We start from the raw sequence: 19,886 nt of genomic DNA on the forward strand, positions 1-19,886 counted from the left end.
GGACTGCACCAATAAAAGACATTCTGCCTAGATGCTGACCCATTGTTTTGAGGGGTTCACAAACAATTGCGCAGCTAATTGTCTGTGCATCAAAATGTTTCCTCTGATGTGTAAACGTGTGTGAACTTTCTCTGGGTACTCTGGTTCCCCCCGCCTCCCCCCACGAAGCCTAACAACTCATTAATGTAATTGGCCAAACATCCCGATAATGGACCCTCCTGGAAAATAATCTTGAGTAAAATTTATTGGGTAAATAAAGGGCATTATTATCATGTGTGTCTCACGATTACAGAATTGTATAAAAGCCAGATGATATACTGTATGCGAATGCTTAAACTGGAATTGTATCGAGTATTCACGTGAACCTGAATACAGGATAATTTTTTGGCGTATTGTTTACAATTTGGATTAAAATGTGACCGTATCTCCAGACGCTGTACAGAAACAATGGGGATATTTATTTTATAGACAGATAGAGGCAGCCGGTCAGAAACAAAACAAATAAATTCTTGAGCCTCGATTCAACAGGGGCAGGGAGCTGACAGCACGGATAGCAGGAGGAAGTGGAGTTCCAGACTATGGAGGCAGCAGAGGAGAATGAGTGAGGGAATCTAAGACTTAATAGGTTCAAGCCCTGCATAGGCCAATCTGTTTGGGTCGTAAGAATCTGCTTATCTATATAGTGTACATTATAATTGAGTATGTATAGCAATGTACATACAAAGTGAACAAATGGTATGTGGACCTGATACTTCAAAATGCGTACGAGTATTTCGTGTGATCTTTAATACCGCGTAAATGTCTGCAGTGTGTGTATATAACTACTGTGTGTAGTATACGCTTCAAAGGAATTAAACAAGGAAGGTCAAGAGGATGACTTGGGACGTTTCTTCGGCTACTCCGAGGATCTTCGATATGTTCATTTAAGCTGTCTGTTGGAAACTTTGGCATTTTCACCGAATTGTAAGAATTCTAAAAGGTGGTGTGACTTGGTCAACAAGCAATGAGGCCCCCGACCACTGAAAAGGCTCTGTGGAGATTGTCATTAATTCTAGACTTGAAGCTTTCGTGACTGCAAGGAATCATATTCTTAGGTGTTTTCGGTAAAGTCACGTAGGTAAAACATCAAAATTAATAAAAATAATAAAATAAAATAAATAATAATAAAATGAGATTGTCATTGCTTTGGCGTGAGGTTGGTATGCATGTATGTTGTATGTATGTTGCATGTATGTTGTACGTATGCGTGTTAAACTTCTTTTGCATCATACGTAGGCAACCGTGCTAATCGGAGGTTCCGACGGGAGGGTAGTGTGACTCCCATTTTATAGGGCAGTATGGTTTAAATTTCTACTCGTCATGTACACACAATTGTTTTGTCCCGATTTCTATTTTCTTTTTGTTTTGCTTTCGTCATTTTGTGGAGAGCCAGGTGACTCCTTTTAAGACGAGACTCACCCCCTGGTCTCTTGAGTTTTCGCACCTGGTTAAACAAAATAAACTTGAAACTAAAACGTCCTCCCCCTTCCTTGCCAACACACAGAATGCTAATCTTTAATTCACAATTTCCGCATGTCGCGACTGCACCACAGGTGCTTACATATGATAGCAACGCTACTAATAATGATGTGTGGGATTGATGAAGACAAATATATGATTTCCGACCTAATGTATATTTTCCTCTTTGGAAGTAAAAGTAAACTGGTGAAATGCCTCCTGGTTTGATGATGTCTGAGAGAGCAGCGCTCAGGAAACTGCTCCTCAGCCAAAGGCCCCACTCCCTCCCACTTTGGCCACTTGGATTTGCTGATGTGGAGGCAGCTCATGCACATTCAACGAAAACTAGGAACACTTTAATAAGAAATCTTAAATATTTAACTGCCACTGCCCGTTTGTCCCGGTCTAAAAAAATACACTTGGATGTATAAACAATGTACAGCCTGTTTGAGTTAAGCATTGTTATGCTGCTCTGTTTTTAATCACGTTAACCAGATGGGGATTTTTTTTGCTGTTGTTCGTTATGGTTCTTGCTTCAAGTTTGGGCTGTGTAGGCCTGAGGCATTTTCCGCCCAAACCCTACAAATGCTGCGTACGGCCTCACAAGCAACAGCCCCCGACGCAAACAAAACGGCCGAGCCGGTGCGCACGCTCGCTCACTCACTCTCTCGCACGCTCGCACGTTCTCGCTCACTCTCGCACGCTCGCTCACTCTCCACAGGAGCCCGCGAAGACCGTCAGCCGTCGTTCTAGCCGAGGGGCATTCTCTGGCTGTGAAGGTTGACAGAAAGGGGGCATTGTACGGGAAAGTAGGGGTGGATCCGAACTGTATTAATCAGCAACAGACCAGACAACATCTGACCTCACTCCCATATTTAAACCCCGACAATCAAGAGCCTCCCCACTCGCTGAACACATCCAGTTTAAACAAACGATGACAATGGGATTGTTTTGTTGTTATCGTTGTTCACAGTAAGACTCAAGGCACTTGGGGAATAAGCGAGGGCGGCAGCTAATGGGATTCGTGAATTGAAATGCCGGGTTGAGGGCCATCTGGGCGGGTGGCGGGGGACGTGCGGCCCGGTTTGCGTGCTGCGGTATGAACGTGGCGACGCCACTTTAATTACCGGCTAATGGCGAACACCGGTGTGGCGAGCGACAACTTCACTGGGTCTGGGGCTCCCCACATTCACCGATCCGCGCCGACCAGCGTGGCGAAGTATGGTCAAACAACCACCACGACCGACACAGCATGGGGAAGGCCTTCATCGAGCATTGAACTGATAATGTGCTGTATATTTATTTTCAGCGCTACTAATGTAATCGGCTACAAATGTTACTCGAGGTGTATTCAATCAAGTTGAATTATTACCGTTTAATGGCTGTTATTGCAATCGAGTTGAAATTTTCTTAATGTATACACTTTTACATTGTTTTCACTTCCCAAGAACATTTCTGTTCAATGTTAAATAATATTTTCATACTTTTCTGGGTTTGTACAATGTTTAGTTTTACTAAGTTGTAGAACACCTGTTGTTTTTTTACCTGTGTAATTATTTCTGTCGTACATATATCTATAATCTCAGGTCTCCTTTGCAAAAAAATATTTGTAGCCACAATGGGCTATAAAGCTAATAAAATGAAAGGAAATTGCCTAACGGCTTGGGAATTAATGTAAGAAATTACTTCCGTGTACAACTTGTGACTTTCCCTCGATTTTATCCCACGCTGTTGGTGTCACGTATGCATGTTGAACTTCTTCTGCACCGTACATAGCCAACCGTGCTAATCGGAGGTGCGATTAGTACAGCAGTGCTAATCTGTACGAGAATGGCACACGGAAGTGGATATCACAGAAATACTTCTGCGACTCCTTGAAGTGCTTTCTAATCCACAGACACAGCAGCGGCATCCCCCCCCCCCCCAATCAACTCGCAACACTTGAGAACACAATTTGATCACGGGTGGCTGCCTAGATTCATACCCAGGAACGTAGCCGTGCTAGCTCAGCGCTGTGACCTCTCTTGAGCCACCACCGGAATTGGCTTGAAATATTGATTGGCATTTTCCTGTGGAAAATGACAATAGCACGGAACGGGTCTCATTTATTTATACTTTCGCCGTTTCGTGCCGAACGAACTCCGCGTCGTAAGCGGAGGAGGTCTCCTGCCAACAACGTCTGGCAACACGGCAGCAGTTTGTTTAATAGCCCATGACTGTTGACGACACAAGTAACGTCAAAGCCAGTCCAGAGCGCTCCTGCGGAAACAAGTACAGCTCGAAAACATTGGCTAAGAAGGCCAATGGGGCTGATGGGCTAAAAAAGAAAAAAAAGGCAATTTGATTTTTACGTGGAGACTTGGGACCTTTGTCGACGTATTTATTTATTTAACGTTAAATATGTCGTACGGAAAATGGAATGCGGCGTACGATGTATAACATCTAAAATAAGCACTGAAACAGATGATTTCAATGCACGCGATAATCAAAAGTGGGCACGATAGAGTGTTGGAATAGAACAGTAAGCGGATAATTTATCTTATTAGGTAACTGAACGCCTGGCTGGGATGCATCGTGTCATAGTTAATGTGGGTAACAGATGCAGAGACTGGCGGGGGACAGCGCCCATTTGCGACAAGCACGTTGCCGACCGCAGGAAAACAACGGACCGAGGACGAACATTCTATCACAAAAATGCCTCAGAGGGGTCGCAAAAGCATTTTACAACAATCCACGCCAGTGGATAAGCCCCTTTAAAGTTTCTTCATCAGCTATGTGTGTGTTTATATGCCTAAGCACACACATAGTGGGGAGCTGTGGTTGTAGCGGTTGGCGCACTACGCTATGGACCTGGCGACCCTGGTTTCCCTTCGCGCTTACGGCCAACACCAGTGGCGATTATCTGAACTGGTCCTGGGCCTCCCCTAGGTCGACTCAGCCTCAAATGACTACCTCGTGCAGTGTGTAAACGTCGCTACTAGGAAGACAAAGGTGGACGGGCGTGGTGCTGACCACCACCCCCCTTCGTGCGCCCTGTTGGTCTTCATGGGTGCTCGCGAACAACACTTGCACCAACAGTTTGTTAAGGCGATACGGGGGATCTGTGTATTTTTATACGCACACGTACACACAGTTGATAGTGCACAGGGGTTCCCAGTGGCCTGAGTTTCCCGGTCATGGCAAACATCAGTGACAAGTGGTATACCAACCCAACCGGGGCCTCCCCTAGGTCAACTCGGACTCAAATGAGAAGCTATTGTGGTATGTGAAAATAATAGCACTGGGGATTTAAAGGCGGTCAGGCTGGCCACAGCAGCCCCTCGTGCACCATTCCGGCCTGAATAGGTTCATGTTACATGAAGCTTATTTAGCTTTAACATTATTTACCATGTTCAAACTACATTTACTTCAAAACAAAATCAGAGCTTTTTTCTAAATCCTGTTTTTCAGTCGGATACATTATTCGGAAGGACATTTATTTAAGACGATGCTTCCCCCCCCCACCCCCCCCATAAAACCTTTTTTTCATGAACGGCATTCAACCAAAAAAGGTATACAGCAAAGATGCAGCACTGCAATTGCTTGTTCTACGCCACTGCTGGTAGAAGGGCCTCCTCTAGAACGAGATCTCGTGAGCCCCTCTGAGAAGGTCGTTGTCGCCTACTCTTCTGCGCTGGCCAAACGTCTTGTAAGAGGTGGCAGTTGCTACCTCGGCCCACACCGGTGCGAGGATGAGGCAGCGACTAATTGGCACGCTTTGTTTACGGGACAAACCTTACTGGCCGTGTAGGGTGGTGGAGGGTTACGACACATTCATCATCATGCGATCTAACCCAAAAGCCTTTATGATGAGTTACCCACACTTTACCGCACAGCGCAGGAGGAGATTTGCCCGTCGTTTCAGCTGCAGCGCCGCGAGATGAAACCGATGGCTTCAGGACGGTGGGTCCCAAATTGTGCTACCCATTACACCGTGGCAGCATTCCCCTTTCATCAAGCGGCTTTCATTCAAATAAAGGGCACTCATTCCAATGCGTTTAAGTAGAAAGAGCTTAGGTCACAGAGCAATGCTGACTAACTGTGTACGGTGCTCGCTTGACTAAAGCATCTGACTAGTTCTCAAATTTCCGTGGAAACAAAACCAGCATGGCATTCCAAAAAGGTTTTGTAACAAAAGTCATAAAAACAGAGGGTGGTGAAAGAAGGAAGCCATAAAAATTCAACCAATAAATAAGCTTACATTTGTTTTTTTCCAAGTGAGAATTCAGGACTCCTATGTTAAGTACGCTTAGTTGTTCATAAGATGAACAATAATATAAAAAAAGTGTTGGCCGCATTAAATCTCAGCGTTACATAAATTATTACGCAGGAGTAATGTTTTTTTTACTTGGGTCAGAAAGAGTTCCTTTAATAGGATTAAAATTAATGTCTTAAGTTCCCAAGTTAATGTGGCACTGGCTTTGTAAACCCTGTCCTAATTATCACATCACAACGCTACGCAACATCTGTGTGCGTGACGCAGCAGGAGTCAAAAAGCGATTTTCCTTCTCAAATTAACAGCAAGGCAGTGGCCCCGTCTATTCACAGCCCTGGGCCACTGCTGGAAATTACACGTTCCTATGCTAAGGACAAGACAATCCATAGGACAGCCACTATTAAATTCCCCACAAACTGGTACACATCTTAGCGACCAAGGAGGGATGAAGAGCTGAGTCAATCCCAATCAGGATTTGAAAGAGTTATTATTACATAACTCAGGAAATAAAAAATCTCCATTCTGATTCTCAATTTAATTCACGATATTCCGATTGCGGGCCGCTCACTCTACCGCCGAGGCACTTGACCAGATGCGCTCCTGTGGCCGTCTGGAACGTTCTTCCTTCCGATATTAGGAAGCCACTGGAGCTGTGCACTTTTAAATCATCTAGATTTACAACTCATTTCCTGAGAGCTGCTTTTTTGTTTTTAGTTTGTTGTCCTTCCCCTGCACCTCCGATGAGCACAGTTGGCAATGCAAGTTGCGAAAGAAGTTCAACATACATACATACATAAAGAACATTACTAATGTCATTCCCAGTAAATTACAGGCACAGACACTACCCTCAGGCGGGACTTGCAAACCGTTTGACTGCCCTTCGCAAATAAACTTTCGCCTTTAGTTTTTTTTATTTTGCCAGTGCCGCTGCCATTTAGCCTTTTTGGATCCTTCAAGCCCTCCCTCCCTCGCTCCCTCCCCCTCCCCCCCGCTGTCCCCGCTTCTAAATGCCTTGGCAAGCAGAGGGATTCCTCAAGGAGCAGCGGTGGCAAGCGCACGCAAGGAGCTAGCGATGAAGAAATCGCCGTCTCGCTCCTGGAAATTACTGACCTTTGCAAGAGCGGCGAGCGAAACTCACAAATAAAGCCGGCTTTATGTCACGCACATGGCCCCGTTAGCGTGGATGGCCAGTCAAGTATTCGGCACCGCTGGTCGCTGAGCCAGATCGTTTGCGGACGAGCGTTGATCGTGTCACCAAGTTGGTACTGTCTTATATATTCACTCTCACCAGACACTCACCTGACGCCCTTCAGATACTCAATCACCGAACACTCCCCTGATACTCACCACCAGTCACTCACTTGACACTCAACACTTGGGACACTAACAACCCCTCACTCACCGTGCACAGAATGCTCATCTAACACCAAACACTTACAACTCACACTCACTGCTCACATTCACCAGAAACTCACCACTCACCTTACATTTACCGAACATTTCCCAGGTCCTCACACTGAATAGAACCAACACTCACCGGACACTCACCATTCATCACAATTGATGGAAAGTGAACCAACTCCAGCAATCATTCGGAGTGGTCAGCGACAAGACGGGGCAGACAGAAAAGCAGCCAGCAGCGTTTTAACAAATACAGCCCGTCGAGAATCGACACAGCCACGATCAGCGGACTTGGAGACTTGGTAATTTGAGGAGCAAAGCAAATCCACTCGACATCAGTGGCACTTGGCAACAGCCAAAACTCATTGCTACTGCTGCTTCTGGGGGGGGGGGGGGGGAAGGGGTTCACAGGGATTTGGGTGTTGCTCACTTCCGGAGCCGTCATTTGTGCCTCGCCTTCGTGCCGGCTGATAACGGCACGGCGGCCTGGAATTATTTTATTTTATTCTGCGCCATTCTGCCGTCGCAGCCGCCGCTGCAGCGCGGGGGGAGGCTGCCTGCCCAAGATAGTGGCCGTGGCAAAGTGGTCACCGGGGGGTAGATGGGGGGGGTGCTGATTTTGCAAGCGGTGTGAGAGAAGAAAAGAATCAAGATAAATTCAACGAAAATTGGAAGTGAGATAAGAAGGTCGGACACCGGCAGTGCAGATTTTCTTTTCATCAACAAGGCAACGTACGGAGTTTATTTGCGTGGCCGCCGCACAGCTGGCTTAACCTCTCTTTATCTTTTGCTTCGTTGACGCAAATGAAACCCGACGGGGGCCCAAAACGCTGCAATTTGGACGCATTACATCAAACCGACTACAAAGCGGGGTGTCAGGAAAATTCACAACAAATTTGATTAACATGCGTGAAATGAAGCCGGCTCTTTCTGGGTTTTTTTTATTTAGTTTTGCTGAAGCGTGCACGGTTGTGGCTGCTGTGTAATGTTACCGCCCGTAAGAGAGAGAGAGAGAGAGACTCGATCAGAGGTTATTGCGGGTAAACTCTTGTCCAGTTCCCCCCACTCACCACAAGCTCTGCCACATATCCTCAATCATCTAGACCTAACACTCCTCAACCCCACCCACCCACCCACCCCTCCCTCCGCTCTCTCTCTCTCTCTCACACAATGTCCCACCGTGACCTGACCTGGCACACCATCCGCACGTTGTTCCAGGTCTGGGCATAATGACAAATGGCCTGAATCTGCACTTCAACCACTGCTGGTATCGTAGGGGGCACATCCCTTATCCTCTCCCGAGTCAGGAAGCAGCGCGTCAGAAAATCGGCAAGGATGCCTGGCATGTAAACAAAGGAACCGTTACAAATGTCTCGTTTTGTTGATCTGGGCAGATGCTCTTTCCTTTTGCTGGAGGACACAGGTGCATTTTGAGGATGGTGATAACATTGATGATGAAGCTGGTCAGGTGGCTTACTTGACCCTTGGGTCATATTGCAAGCAACTCCGGCGAGTTGTGAAGCAACTGACGAGTCAAACGTTTAATTAAACCCTCTTCCTAAAAATGTATCGATATGCCTCTTAACGACGGCACTAGCGATGAATGATGAATATTCATTCATGATGATCAGGATGGATGATGAATGATGATTACAATGTTGATAATTACGAATGAAAATTTAAATTATGATCGCAATGATGACGATGGTGATTATGATGACAATAAAAGTCAAACACGAGCATCGCAGTGATGGCAACGTACTGCTGGTGCCGAGCTTGTCATATGAAGCTGTAACGATCGCCCGACATGAACAGTCACCCCCCTAAGCCGCTCAACTCGCCCACCAAGGAAGACACACGAGCCGCCTCCTGCCTTGACCCCACGAGGTCGTGGGTCAAGGGTCGAGGGGAGATTGTGGAACGTGGCAATGAGCTGCTGTGGTGGGGCTCAGCTTTATGGGAGCCGGGGGAGGCTAGGCGAGGGTGGGGGCGGGGGGTGGGCAACCAGACTCTTCCAATTGCTCCCGAGGGAGCAGGTTTCTTGCTCATGTGATTCCCACACAGCAGGACCCACCTCAAGGGCCATCCGTTTAAGGGAAAATGACTCAATCCTGTTATGCCCTCTTTGGCCAATGTTGGAGCAGAACCACGCGCACCATTAAGTATTGACACCGATTTAAGAGTCGAAGAGTGAATCTCCGCTCAAATGAGCACTGACGCGGTGCTCATCTCCTGTTTACAGCCCTGAGTCCAGTGGTGGACATTTCATATTCCTATGGTGGGGGCAAGTCCATCAGCTGTTCATTTCCTCACAAAATGAGATTAATTGTATCTACCCTGAAAGCATGATGGGCTGGGTCATTCCCCAACGAGGATTTGAACTTAACACCTTCCGATTGTGGGCCGTTAGCTCTACTGCCGAGCTATCGATTTCCCCGACTTTTTGTAAAAGTGTTTTTAAAATTAACGAAAAGTTTGTGAAAGCCTGGGTAACGAGAGTTTATATTCTCACACACTAACATCTGCACGACTCCACGTTGCGTAGATTGTGGCTGAAAAACATCATATTTCTTCATAACGGTTGCAGGGTGAACAGCTTCTAAAGCCCTCTGCTCTGGAGAATAATGTGCCGCGGCCCAAACCGCGAGACTATTATTGACGATTCTATTATAGGGCAGCATACATGACAATTGTGGCATGTTTAAAATAAAAAATCTCTACTGCTGAAAATGAACATTATTATTCACCATATCCTGAACATATACCATTTGCTATTTTTATGGTTGGGGGGGGGGGGGGGATGACGTATAATAGTTTTAAACAAGATCTACGAACCTGGTTTTCTGCGAGACAGTTTAGTTTCATAAATTTTCAGAGCAATCATAAAAGTTACCCAGCAAAAAATACCAGCTGTGCTTCCCCCCCCCCCCCCCAAATGCAAACCTTCAAGGGGGTGGGTATGGGGGGGGGGACATTTCCTCTGCCAGGGCAACATTAATACAGTTTAAAAATGGGAAGTTATATTTCCAAGCAATTTAACTGCTCCCGTCACGAGCTTAAAAAAATACTGCAATAAGTCCGCACTTTTTTGTTTTCGAAACAACCCGGTATCAAGCGCTCTTATACCAGATCACCTTGCCCCCCCCCCCCCCCCAGCGTCCCTCCGAACCCTAACCGGCACGGCAGATCCATTTACCGCTTAGCTCGGCGATCCATGACGGGTTTTTTTTTTTCAAACTCCCCAGCGGCAAGCGTGGCGGTCTCCGAAAGTGACCGAACGCATTTCTGGAGTGGGCCGCTCTTCGATCACCCTCCGATAGCCACACCTGGGAGCTCGAAGGCGCATGTGATAGATGGCCACGTTAGGCAGTGAACGGTGTGCTGTTTCATGGAGCTGTGGTTGAGTAAATGAGGAAACCCTCTAAAGATGTGCGTTCGTAAAAAAAAACTAAAAATGTCAGATCGTGTGCTTTTTATATTTTTGGTTGTTTACTATGCGGTGTAGCTTAGCCTCTATTGGCGCCACATGAAATACTGTTAGGGCAACACGTCTACTGCATTTAAAAGATCGCAATTAACCGAGGGAAATTACTGCCGTTCTTCGTACAGGTGTCGTAAATGCGTCGACTCTGTGAGCAGTGGAACCTGGCTACCCACAAAGCGAAGTGCTTTCCGAAAGTATAAATTATATGTTCTGCACAAGTTTATGATAGGACGTGAAAGGGGAGCGCTTTTGTATGCCTTGGCTGCCCTGTGGGAGTCTGTGTTTCTATCTGTGTGCACATCCATGCGTCTCAATCTGTGCGTGTAACACTTTGCGAGTGTGCCTACGTGGACGCTTGTGTGTGGTGGAGAAGTGGTTAGCTCACTGCTTCACCTACCTGGCCACCCGAGTTAGATTACCCGCTCACGGCCAATACCAGCGACGGTTATCCGAACCGGTCGGGAGACAAAGGCGGCCGGGCGTGGTGCTGGTCACCCACCTCCTCGTGTGCCGTGCCAGCCTTCATAGGTGCCCGCTAACAGCACTTGTCTGTTGAAAGCTAAGCGTGATATCTTTATGTGCCTGTGCGTGTGTGTGCGTGCATGCGTGTGCATGCCTGTGTGTGCGTGGCCTGGCACAAGCATCGTGGTGACGTCACCGCCACTTAGTGGCGAATGGCGGTTGTTGTTGTTGTTGTTGTGCGTGCGTGCCCGTGCACGTGTGTGGTACTCACAGCAAGGAACACCATGGAGTACATTGCGAAGGAGGCATGACCAGAGAAGAACGATTTCCTGTAACCAAAAACAATAGATTACATCATTAGCGCGGTATGCATGCCCTAACTTTATTCATTAATAACCATTTTTAAACACATTTAATTGTAAGCAGATGGTACAGCAGAAAATGTACATATTAAGTCGAGGAGCTGGCTTCGAAACACACGTCTCTATGAGTGTTACACGCAGTTTAATATCAGAGAGCCTCTACAGTTCAGATGGTTCGGTGACTGTGATTTGGCTCACGATGGCCGTGTCAGAGCATGAAGCCAGAAGCTCTGAGATCCTGGGTTGAATCCAGGCATCCTCCTGAGATTAAACGGAGCTGAAATTGTGAAAGTTTGACAGTCTCGTCCCTTTAACCAATAAACATTAAATAATAGAAATCACCATTTGGTAAGTTTTATTTCAACGCTAATTGGTATCCCCCCCCCCCCCCCCAAAGGATTCCAATTGCGCTGTCATGAGACGTGGAAGCCATTAGGCAATGTTGCAAAACAGTGTGTCCCATGGATCAGAGAATGCACTTTCCCTTACAATCTGTGATGACTCTGCGTGCCATGTGACCATAAAACCAATATTTGTATTTCTCAGACCTAGACTTATGTAGCCAAATTTAAGTGCAGAACAAAATAATAAATTAAGTTTTTTTGTGTGTGTGCAGTCATCGGGTGACCAGACTGAGACCATGAACTCCCTACACTGGAGAAACCGGCAATTAACCTCCAGCGGCTGATACTCGGCTTCAAACCCAGGCCTTCAGTGGCAGTGGAAAACAGCGTTCTAACCTTTGAATCCACCCAGCCACCTCTTGCATTGCATTTTTGGAGAAAATGTGCCGATATCGCCATCATCGTGAACACTTCTAAGAACTCGTTTAATTGTCGGTGGCGGCGGCGGTTGAAACTCGGATTTGCACCCAGCCTCTCGGCAGCGCCAGCTCGGTGCTCTGACCTCCGAGCGACCCGGAAGCTTCGCGTTCCGCACGATCTGTTTGACTTTTTGCTGAACGTTCGATGGCCGTACCTGGCCTCGGTGATGACGGCCGGGTCCCCCGTGCACACGACCCTCGTGATGTAGCCCTCGGAGCAGTTGTAGAGGGCGCGATCGGGCTTGCACACGTCCAGGAAGTGCGGCCGCAGCCGGCCCACCGAGAACTTGGCGACGTCCGTGAGCGACTGGTTGACGGCGCAGCCGAAGAGGAAGGCGCCCAGCGTGCGGTAGAGAGCGCCGGTCAGCGAGCCGCCCCTCTTCAGCACGGGTGGGCAACGGTGGCCCAGGCAGCAGGCGGCGCACAGCTCGCCCCCGATCACCTGCGCGGGGAGGGCGAGGACGACCAGGTGGAGGACGAGAATTATTGGCGGAGGGGAGGAGGGTGGAGGTGGAATCATGATGAGTGGGTGGACGAGATAGAGGAACGGGAGAAAATATCGTGATGATAAGGAGGAGGAGGAGGAAGAACAGGAGGGAGGTGGGTGATGAGGGTGAAAATAGAGACAGAGTTAAGAGGCCAATGAAGAGAAGAGAAAAGGTCCAGGAGCAGGATGAAGGAGGAGGATGCAGGAGGATGAGGTTGGAGAAGTGAGAGGGAGAATGGCAGAAGAAGCGGTACAGACGATGAGATGAAAAGCAGAAAGAGACAGAGGGGAGAGAACGAGGGTGAGAATGAAGCAGAAACGATGGGAGCAAGAGGGAGGAGGATAATGGAGGCAAAGTTACAGACGGACGAGGTGAAAGTTGGAGGAAGGCGTAGGGCGTAGGGAGTAGGAAGAGGGTGTGGGTCCAAGCAAGAGAGGGAGGCGTGTGGAGCAGGGCTGCGGGCAGAGGCGGCAAATGTGAATGATTAGCAGGTGCATGTGTACCGGTGGCACGCGAGCACCTGGCCATTAGACCGTGTCTTTATTAATCACCCACGGCTCCTTGGAAGCTGGAGCAAGGCGGCAGGGCATCCCAAACCAGAGTGGCTGCAGCCCACCAGAGAGCACGTTTTCCAACGCTCGGTCGTGGCCAATTCATAACGACTTAACTTTCACTGGAATTAATAAGATTGGCAGACGTGCAAAGACAAGACTGTAATAAAGCACAAAGTAGCCATAGTCGTAAGAGTGTCCTCTCTTTAGAACGCGGTAGGATCCTATTTAGTCTAAATGTTTATTTTTCATCGGATAAAATAGGTTACAATGTCCATGTTAAGTCAAAGAGCTGACTTCATAACACACGTCTCTATGGGTGTTGTATGTATGTACGTTGAACTTCTTTCACGCCGTACGTAGCCAACTGCGCTAATCGGAAGTGCGGGGCAAGAACAACAAACTAAATACAAAAAGCAATGCACTGCTGGATGAAGGCATCCCCACACCCCGTTATAAGTGAGAGTCGAAAGTGCGGCTCAAAACTGTAAAAAATGAAAATTACAAAAAAACAAAGTAGGTCAGTAAAAATAACTGAGAGGCATTTTAACAACTTTAAAGTCAAAGTTATAATCGATGGTTACATACCCAAAAATGTAGGAACAATTCAGCCAGACGTGAAGGCATTTGATAAACATATCCCGACAAAACACAAGATTCAAACTGACCGAACAAGGAATTTAAATGGAACAAAATAGTTTCTAAAATCTAACACAGATGCAATATTATTCCATGTATAACGGGGCATCAAACATGAAAGAGCATTTGCCAAATATAGCGTTGATATATCCTGCATACACCCTGGAAGTTCCTGGGGGGAGTGGTGGTGCCGTGCTTACGACCAACGCTGCGCCAAGATACCCTCCTCTCAAGCCTCAACTCGAACGGACCACTCGCCGAACCGTCTTTTTGCGCTCAGTGTGTCGTCCTTGCCCCACACACCTCCAGTGAGCACTGTTGGCTACGTACGGAGCGAGAAAGGAGTCCGACGTACCGTGCGCATACGTACGTCCCCACCGGGATGGTGGAGCGTCACCGAGCACGTGGACCCAGAGGCCTTGCCACGGCCGACATCGGCGGGCAAGCGATGTCCAAACAGTTCCAGGGCACCCTCACTTCACCAAGCCGCAAGGGCCTGCAGCATGGTGAAGTACGGTCAAACACCCTCTGCCCCCCCCCCGCCCTGCACCCCCCCCGCCTCCAACATGGCCCACACGGCACGGGGGAGACCTTCATCCAGCGGTGGCTCGAGGAAAGAAAGGGCTGCAACCTATTAATGCCCTTATTATGGAAACCCTTGGCTGTGGGGGAGCTGAATAACGCGGGGGCGCACGTGCAAACACAAAACTCCCCGTGCGTTCTGCATCTGATGCAGGAGCCCTTTCATGAGGGGCAAGCACGCATGCACACGTGCGGCCCATTAGTTGTGGAGCACGCCATTATTTGTAAAGGGGTTGCTTAAATATGAGGGGGGTGGAGGGAGGGAGAGAAAACCACTTTTGATCTGCCACTGTAGAGAGGGCACGGATGTATTTCCATCTGAGACGGGGGGCGAGCATTGTGTTCCCCTATCGCTCTCTTTGCAACAGCTGTCCCTCTGGCACCGCGGTGGCGAGATGTTCACAACCTCGCCTGGTATGCAGCTCGTGGGTTCGTTCCTGAAACTGACGCCTGCTGTATATTTGGAGTGTGCGTGTCTCGTTCACCGTGGTCGCGTGGATTTTTCTCCGGGTCCTCTGTTTTTTCCCCTCCGCATTTAGAAATATGCTTCTGAGTATTTGGCTGCTATAAAATTCCACATAATAAGCCACTTCTTGAGATATCACTTGTGGCCAGTTCGCTTCTAAAAATTGCTATATAGCTCAACGGGACCTTACCTGGTAAAATAAAAAAAAAGTTTAGTTTAAAAGAATAAATGCAAAGATCCCCAGATAGCCTTTTCACAGACTGTTGGGGCAAGTGCTGTTCGTGAGCGCCTATGAAGGCCGGCACAGCACACAAGGGGGTGGGTGGCCAGCACCACACCAAACCGCCTTTGTCTCCCCAGTGGCAATGTTTACACATCACACCAGGTACTCATTTGAGGCCGAGTCGACCTAGGGGAAGCCCAGGATCGATTAAGATAATCGTCACTGGCGTCGGGCGTGAGCGGGAATTGAACTTGGGTCACTGGGTTCGTAGCGCAGGTAGCTAACCGTAGCACTATCGCTCCAGACACGTACACAAGCAGAGCTGCTGTGCAATGGTATAAGTTGAGTAGCTACCCATTCTACAATACGCACGAGGTCACTGATGTTTTGGTTCAACAGTAAATGCAATCAAGAAACTATTGTTGTTCTGTGTCTCCACATATGAATACAAATATGTCTTAGTCTATCGGCCTTCCAGACTCATGTTGACCGGCCACATTTCTTTAAGCAAGAAAACCGTGGACCGGCTTCGACCTCCTGGGTCTCATCAGCCAGAGTTAAGCTTGTTAAGCAAACGCTGCTGGGTTACCAGATGTTATTGGAAAGTGTGCTCCTTCTAAACTGTGGGGCCTTGTTCACCGCAAAAAGCTGAGGTAAGGAGGCGATCCAACAAAGAAAGCAGCTCATATCTAGCAGACACGTATCTAGGATGCGTGTCTCAGGCTGTCTGGAATGAGCTTGGAGCTGCATTCGTGAGAGAAGTGCCCCAGTAGAGAGTCAAGTGCGCCATTATAGAGCTGCAATGATGTGACTGTCACTTGCATAGGTTTTGATAAAGTCAATGCACTCATGTCACAATGGAATGCTTGAGCATAAATGTAGTACGTAAAATGTAGAGTTTCCTCCTTTCCTTGCTGATATTTCAAGTCGTGTCAGGCACCCCGAGACACAACGGCTAGGTGGCTATCTACAAGATAACAGTGGCAGTATTTGTTTTTTTTGGGTTCTGTCTTCTTTAAGGAGGTGCAAGAATCTGGAGTGGACGAGGGGAGCGGTCAACGCTATGAATGTTCCCGCTAAGGAGCTCCTGCTCCAAAGACAGCATTTATCTGACGCGCACCATGCACGCACACACGCGCGCACGCACTCGAGTTTACATTTTTCTCCAAAATGATAAAATGCTCGTCAGCCTGGCATTACCCAGCGGTTGCCGTCTTGCAGCAGATATGCCAAGGTCAGGACCACAGCGTGGGGAGCATGCCCCTGGGCAAGGGCTCACCAGGGAGAGACTTCGCTGAGCCGTGCCCCTGGGCGAGGGCTCACCAGGGAGAGACCGCGCTGAGCCGTGTCTCTGGGCAAGGGCTCACCAGGGACAGACCGCACTGAGCCGTGTTCCTGGGCAAGGGCTCACCAGGGAGAGACTTCGCTGAGCCGTGTCCCTGGGCAAGGGCTCACCGGGGAGAGACTTCGCTGAGCCGTGTCCCTGGGCAAGGGCTCACCAGGGAGAGACCGCACCGAGCCGTGTCTCTGGGCAAGGGCTCACCAGGGAGAGACCGCGCTGAGCCGTGTCTCTGGGCAAGGGCTCACCAGGGAGAGACCACGCCGAGCCGTTCCCCTGGGCAAGGGCTCACCAGGGAGAGACCGCACCGAGCCGTGTCTCTGGGCAAGGGCTCACCAGGGAGAGACCGCACTGAGCCGTGTCTCTGGGCAAGGGCTCACCAGGGAGAGACCGCACTGAGCCGTGTCTCTGGGCAAGGGCTCACCAGGGAGAGACTTCGCTGAGCCGTGTCCCTGTGCAAGGGCTCACCAGGGAGAGACCGCACTGAGCCGTGTCTCTGGGCAAGGGCTCACCAGGGAGAGACCGCACTGAGCCGTGTCTCTGGGCAAGGGCTCACCAGGGAGAGACTTCGCTGAGCCGTGCCCCTGGGCAAGGGCTCACCAGGGAGAGACCGCGCTGAGCCGTGTCCCTCGGCAAGGGCTCACCAGGGAGAGACCGCGCCGCGCTGTGTCTCTGGGCAAGGGCTCACCAGGGAGAGACTTCGCTGAGCCGTGCCCCTGGGCAAGGGCTCACCAGGGAGAGACCGCGCTGAGCCGTTTCCCTGGGCAAGGGCTCACCAGGGAGAGACCGCGCTGAGCCGTGCCCCTGGGCGAGGGCTCACCAGGGAGAGACCGCGCTGAGCCGTGTCTCTGGGCAAGGGCTCACCAGGGACAGACCGCACTGAGCCGTGTTCCTGGGCAAGGGCTCACCAGGGAGAGACTTCGCTGAGCCGTGTCCCTGGGCAAGGGCTCACCGGGGAGAGACTTCGCTGAGCCGTGTCCCTGGGCAAGGGCTCACCAGGGAGAGACCGCACCGAGCCGTGTCTCTGGGCAAGGGCTCACCAGGGAGAGACCGCGCTGAGCCGTGTCTCTGGGCAAGGGCTCACCAGGGAGAGACCACGCCGAGCCGTTCCCCTGGGCAAGGGCTGACCAGGGAGAGACCGCACCGAGCCGTGTCTCTGGGCAAGGGCTCACCAGGGAGAGACCGCACTGAGCCGTGTCTCTGGGCAAGGGCTCACCAGGGAGAGACCGCACTGAGCCGTGTCTCTGGGCAAGGGCTCACCAGGGAGAGACTTCGCTGAGCCGTGTCCCTGTGCAAGGGCTCACCAGGGAGAGACCGCACTGAGCCGTGTCTCTGGGCAAGGGCTCACCAGGGAGAGACCGCACTGAGCCGTGTCTCTGGGCAAGGGCTCACCAGGGAGAGACTTCGCTGAGCCGTGCCCCTGGGCAAGGGCTCACCAGGGAGAGACCGCGCTGAGCCGTGTCCCTCGGCAAGGGCTCACCAGGGAGAGACCGCGCCGCGCTGTGTCTCTGGGCAAGGGCTCACCAGGGAGAGACTTCGCTGAGCCGTGCCCCTGGGCAAGGGCTCACCAGGGAGAGACCGCGCTGAGCCGTTTCCCTGGGCAAGGGCTCACCAGGGAGAGACCGCGCTGAGCCGTGCCCCTGGGCAAGGGCTCACCAGGGAGAGACTTCGCTGAGCCGTGTTCCTGGGCAAGGGCTCACCAGGGAGAGACCGCGCTGAGTCGTGTTTCTGGGCAAGGGCTCACCAGGGAGAGACCGCGCTGAGCCGTGTTCCTGGGCAAGGGCTCACCAGGGAGAGACCGTGCTGAGCCGTGTCCCTGGGCAAGGGCTCACCAGGGAGAGACTTCGCTGAGCCGTGTTCCTGGGCAAGGGCTCACCAGGGAGAGACCGCGCTGAGTCGTGTTTCTGGGCAAGGGCTCACCAGGGAGAGACTTCGCTGAGCCGTGCCCCTGGGCAAGGGCTCACCAGGGAGAGACCGCGCTGAGCCGTGTTCCTGGGCAAGGGCTCACCAGGGAGAGACCGTGCTGAGCCATGTCCCTGGGCAAGGGCTCACCAGGGAGAGACCGCGCTGAGCCGTGCCCCTGGGCAAGGGCTCACCAGGGAGAGACCGCGCTGAGCCGTGTCCCTGGGCAAGGGCTCACCAGGGAGAGACCGCGCTGAGCCGTGTCCCTGGGCAAGGGCTCATCAGGGAGAGACTTCGCTGAGCCGTGTCTCTGGGCAAGGGCTCACCAGGGAGAGACCGTGCTGAGCCGTGTCCCTGGGCAAGGGCTCACCAGGAAGAGACTTCGCTGAGCCGTGCCCCTGCGCAAGGGCTCACCAGGGAGAGACCGCGCTGAGCCGTGCCTCTGTGCAACATGCGGCGCTCAGCAAGGACCATGGTGCTTGGGCCACAGCAATGACGTTTTTAAGATGGAATCCTGACTCAAGGCCGGGTCAAGCGTGACGCACGTTGCTCTTGCGTGCGTGCATTAGTTCTCAAGCTCGCCGACCTTCCTCGCTGCGCTCATACGAGCAGAGCCCGGCGACTGTGTTTGCGAGTGTGTGTGTGTAGGAACGTTAATCATTTTATGTTATTGATATTCATCTTTGTTATTCCACTGCTGCAATGACAAAGGGACGTGAGCCACAACACCCCCGTTCAGCACCGTGTTGGCCTTTCATAGCTGTTCACTAACAGCCCTTGCCCCACCAGTCTATAACGGCTATTGGCGGTAGAGGGGGGTGGGAGGATTATTGTCTTTGTGTTCAATGTGTCCGCAGCTCAGAGTGATATAGGGCCTCATTGCACGGAGCTATGCAGCGCAAACACGACGCGTCTGCTCACCATGTGCTTTCTAACGCGCGCCCATTTACTACTTTCTCACACACACACGCACACAATTTACGTGGACACATGCTTTCAATTTGACACCCGAGCACACGCACATATAAGTGGCCCCCCAAAATGACATAATAATCTTGCTAACGAGAATAGATGCATCTTGTAAATGCAAATCACAGCCCTTGCGCGTGACCTTGGCGCGGATTAGGCTCGGGGTGCCGAGATGCGTCACGGAGCAAATCGCGTTGCGATTGAATTAATTTGCATTTGCCCACGTACACCGGCGGTGACTTGTGCCGCGCGCAACGCGTGCAACAAAGCGAAAAAGCGAGTTTTCTTGTCACAGCTGTTGCGCGTAAAAGTCTGCCAAAACTATCGATTTTTACATATATATAAAAAACGTAAAGTAGCGTCATTTAAATGACCCGCGCTCGTAAAACGCCACGCGCCGACGCCTTCACACGCGGGGTACACGGCGCACCGAATCAACCGAC

General features: G+C 50.5%; 1 protein-coding gene across 1 annotated transcript in view; it reads right to left on the minus strand.

The window, feature by feature from the left end:
• Nucleotides 1-19,886, minus strand: part of LOC133352074 (phospholipid phosphatase 3-like) — a 65,250-nt gene that overhangs the window by 16,081 nt on the left and 29,283 nt on the right. The window contains exons 3-4 of the mRNA XM_061567813.1: nucleotides 12,440-12,726; nucleotides 11,371-11,428 (exon numbers count right to left, since the gene is read on the minus strand). Of these exons, the coding sequence (XP_061423797.1) occupies nucleotides 11,371-11,428; nucleotides 12,440-12,726 (345 nt within the window). The remainder of the gene's footprint in view (nucleotides 1-11,370; nucleotides 11,429-12,439; nucleotides 12,727-19,886) is intronic.

This window comes from Lethenteron reissneri, chromosome 39 (genome assembly GCF_015708825.2).
Source record: "Lethenteron reissneri isolate LAM-NWPU_2019-01 chromosome 39, ASM1570882v1, whole genome shotgun sequence".
Taxonomy (NCBI): domain Eukaryota; kingdom Metazoa; phylum Chordata; class Hyperoartia; order Petromyzontiformes; family Petromyzontidae; genus Lethenteron; species Lethenteron reissneri.